At 43.9% G+C, this 2,837-nt stretch overlaps 1 protein-coding gene across 1 annotated transcript; it reads left to right on the plus strand.

Moving 5' to 3' along the window:
• Positions 1-344: 344 nt before the first annotated feature.
• Positions 345-1,999, plus strand: LOC306666162 (HUWE1-associated protein modifying stress responses 1-like). Its single transcript, XM_079148062.1, has one exon. The coding sequence runs from the start codon at positions 419-421 to the stop codon at positions 1,238-1,240; it is 822 nt and encodes a 273-aa protein (XP_079004188.1). The 5' UTR covers positions 345-418; the 3' UTR covers positions 1,241-1,999.
• Positions 2,000-2,837: the final 838 nt, after the last annotated feature.

A 2,837-nucleotide genomic window follows, 5' to 3' on the forward strand; every position in this document is an offset into this window, starting at 1 on the left:
GGCCACAGCTAGTGTAGAATCTTTTTCTCCCCTCTTTTCAGATTACTACTCTTGTGGACAGATAGAATTTAATTACTTAAACAAATCTCTTTTCAAATTGAGCACAATGGCCTCAATGCTAAAAGAGGAAAACATTCAAATATTACATGTTCTGTGGCCATTGGCAGAGTTGTTTCATTCATTTTAGGACTTACTAAACCATTTTAAAAGTATATTAAGGGGGCGGGGGTCGTCCGGGCTGCGCGGGGCCGCGGGGCGGGGTCGCCGGCCGTCGGGGTGTAGGAGGCCTGGGCCGCCGCGAGGAGCCGCCGCCGGCCGCCGGGCCCCGCCGCCGGGCCGCTCGACGACGACGCTCCCGCGGGGGCCCCGCCTGAGGAGGACGCGGCGGCGGCTACGAGGCCGCGGGAGGCCGCGGAGGATGGAGGAGCGGAAGGAGGAGGGCGAGGCGGAGATCCAGGAGCACGGGCCCGAGCACTGGTTCTCCAAGTGGGAGCGGCAGTGCCTGGCCGAGGCCGAGCAGGACGAGCAGCTGTCCCCTGAGCTGCAGGAGGAGGCGGCGGCCGCCGCGCAGCCCGAGCACAAGCAGCAGAAGCTGTGGCACCTCTTCCAGAACTCGGCCACCGCCGTGGCCCAGCTCTACAAAGACCGAGTGTGTCAGCAGCCAGGACTTTCTCTCTGGGTCCCCTTCCAAAACGCAGCCACCGCGGTCACCAACCTCTACAAAGAAAGTGTGGATACCCATCAGCGAAGTTTTGATATTGGAATTCAGATTGGCTATCAGCGACGCAATAAGGATGTGCTGGCTTGGGTTAAAAAACGCAGAAGAACTATTCGTAGAGAAGATTTGATCAGCTTCCTGTGTGGAAAGGTTCCTCCACCACGAAACTCTAGAGCTCCCCCAAGACTGACTGTAGTGTCCCCTAACCGAGCTACTTCAACGGAAACTAGCTCATCTGTAGAGACTGATATGCAACCCTTCCGGGAAGCCATAGCTCTGCATGGTCTTAGTGGTGCAATGGCTAGTATAAGCGTGCGCTCGAGTACCCCAGGCTCTCCTACACATGTAAGCAGTGGATCGAATGCTAGTCGAAGGAGAGATGGACTCCATGATGTCGATTTGAACACTTTCATATCAGAAGAAATGGCACTCCACTTGGACAATGGTGGAACTAGAAAGCATACCTCAGCCCAGTGTGGCGATGTCATTACAGACTCACCAACCCATAAACGCAACAAATGATCTAAACTGCAAACATTCTCACACCCACCATGCTGCTTGAAAGCCACTCGATCCTCAACATATACTATTATTGCAAAGGCAACATGAGGCCATCTTCCCTTGTTCACTGTTTAAGACAAGTGAATTCGATAGTGGTTGCCATAAAAGGAAGTTCTAGGTATTTACAGTAGATGCCTCTTGTAATATGGCTTTCTCAAAAACTATAATCCTAGCAGAGGACATCAGATATCGTGTAGTCATTAGCAAGATCATCATAGGCAAACATATCCGTTCCAAGGCTAAAAGTGACCTTAACTGTATTTATTCTCAAAGGAAAAGGAAATATCAGATGTTTATTTGGTTATAGAATGTTTTTTTTTTTTTTTCTCCCCAGTCCATTTCCTGCTGTGTTGAGTATTTTGCTTCAACAGTATTGCCAGGTTTCCCAAATTATCTAAAAACAGGATTTGACTTCCTTGTCAGATCTGCAGGCTTCCATTTTTACAACTGCACTGTACCATGCACCTGGTTTCTATATAGTAAAGGTGTGCAACTTCTAATTATTGGACTGCCCTGTTTTTAGTTTTCAACACAGTTTCTAATTCTGGTGATTGTGTGATGTAAAGAGGTGCTATGATGGTCATGCAATTAATACTTAATATTGAATCAATACACAGAACTTTATTGGATTCACTTTGTGTGTGTTAGTGCTCTAAAAATAGCAATATTATTGAACTGCCCCAGATTAACCCTGTAGGCTTCAAATACTCAGTTTTAAGACAAGTAAAAAAAAAAAAAAAAAAAAAAAAAAAAAAAAGAAAAAAAAAGTATATTAAGAAAACGTGACCCTTTTACTTAACTTGCTGGGATTTTTTTGTTTATGTACAAAGCTTTAGCAAATGCTTTGCAATGTCTTGCTCAATGTTTCATCAACATTTGTGTGACAAATCTGATGTAAAAAATTATGTTCTATATTTTTTATAACATAGGACAAATAACTTTTGGAAATATCTTGCCCAAGTCCCTTCATTTTATAGAGGTGCAAACCACATAAAACAATATCTGGAACCCACAAAGATGAATTGGTTTATTCAAGTTCACACGGCCAATAAATGGCTATAGGGCCCAAATTCCAGGAATCTGAGTCCCAAATGCTTGCTTGCTTAAGTAATTCCTTTGAGTATTTCCCCAAAAATGTTCCTAGAATATGTGGTTCTCCTGTGTGAGAATAAAATATTCTTTCCCCAAGAATTCTTTGAAGCACAAAAGTTTGCTTGGGAAGAAAGAGAGAAGCGCAAGATTTACACCAAGGTCAAGAGCTCTGAAGGACCAGCTTTACTGGAGCATCATCTCCGGTACCTTTTTTCCCATCAATGTGGCTGCATGTGAGCCCATTTTATTACCATTAGAAAAATGTTTCTTGATATTTAAAAATATTTGCATAAATCTTTTCTCTATAATTATGACCTGACTTTACTTATATTTGCTTGATTTATCATTTTAACTTTGAACACTACTTTTATTCTCTTTGCTTCAGCAAGTGACCAAGGTCATTTTGCAACTAATCCATTTCACACATTTAGATATGTGCTGCGTCTTTTCCACATGCTTGCACACT

This window comes from Sciurus vulgaris (assembly GCF_902686455.1).
Source record: "Sciurus vulgaris genome assembly, chromosome: 7".
Classification (NCBI taxonomy): Eukaryota; Metazoa; Chordata; class Mammalia; order Rodentia; family Sciuridae; genus Sciurus; species Sciurus vulgaris.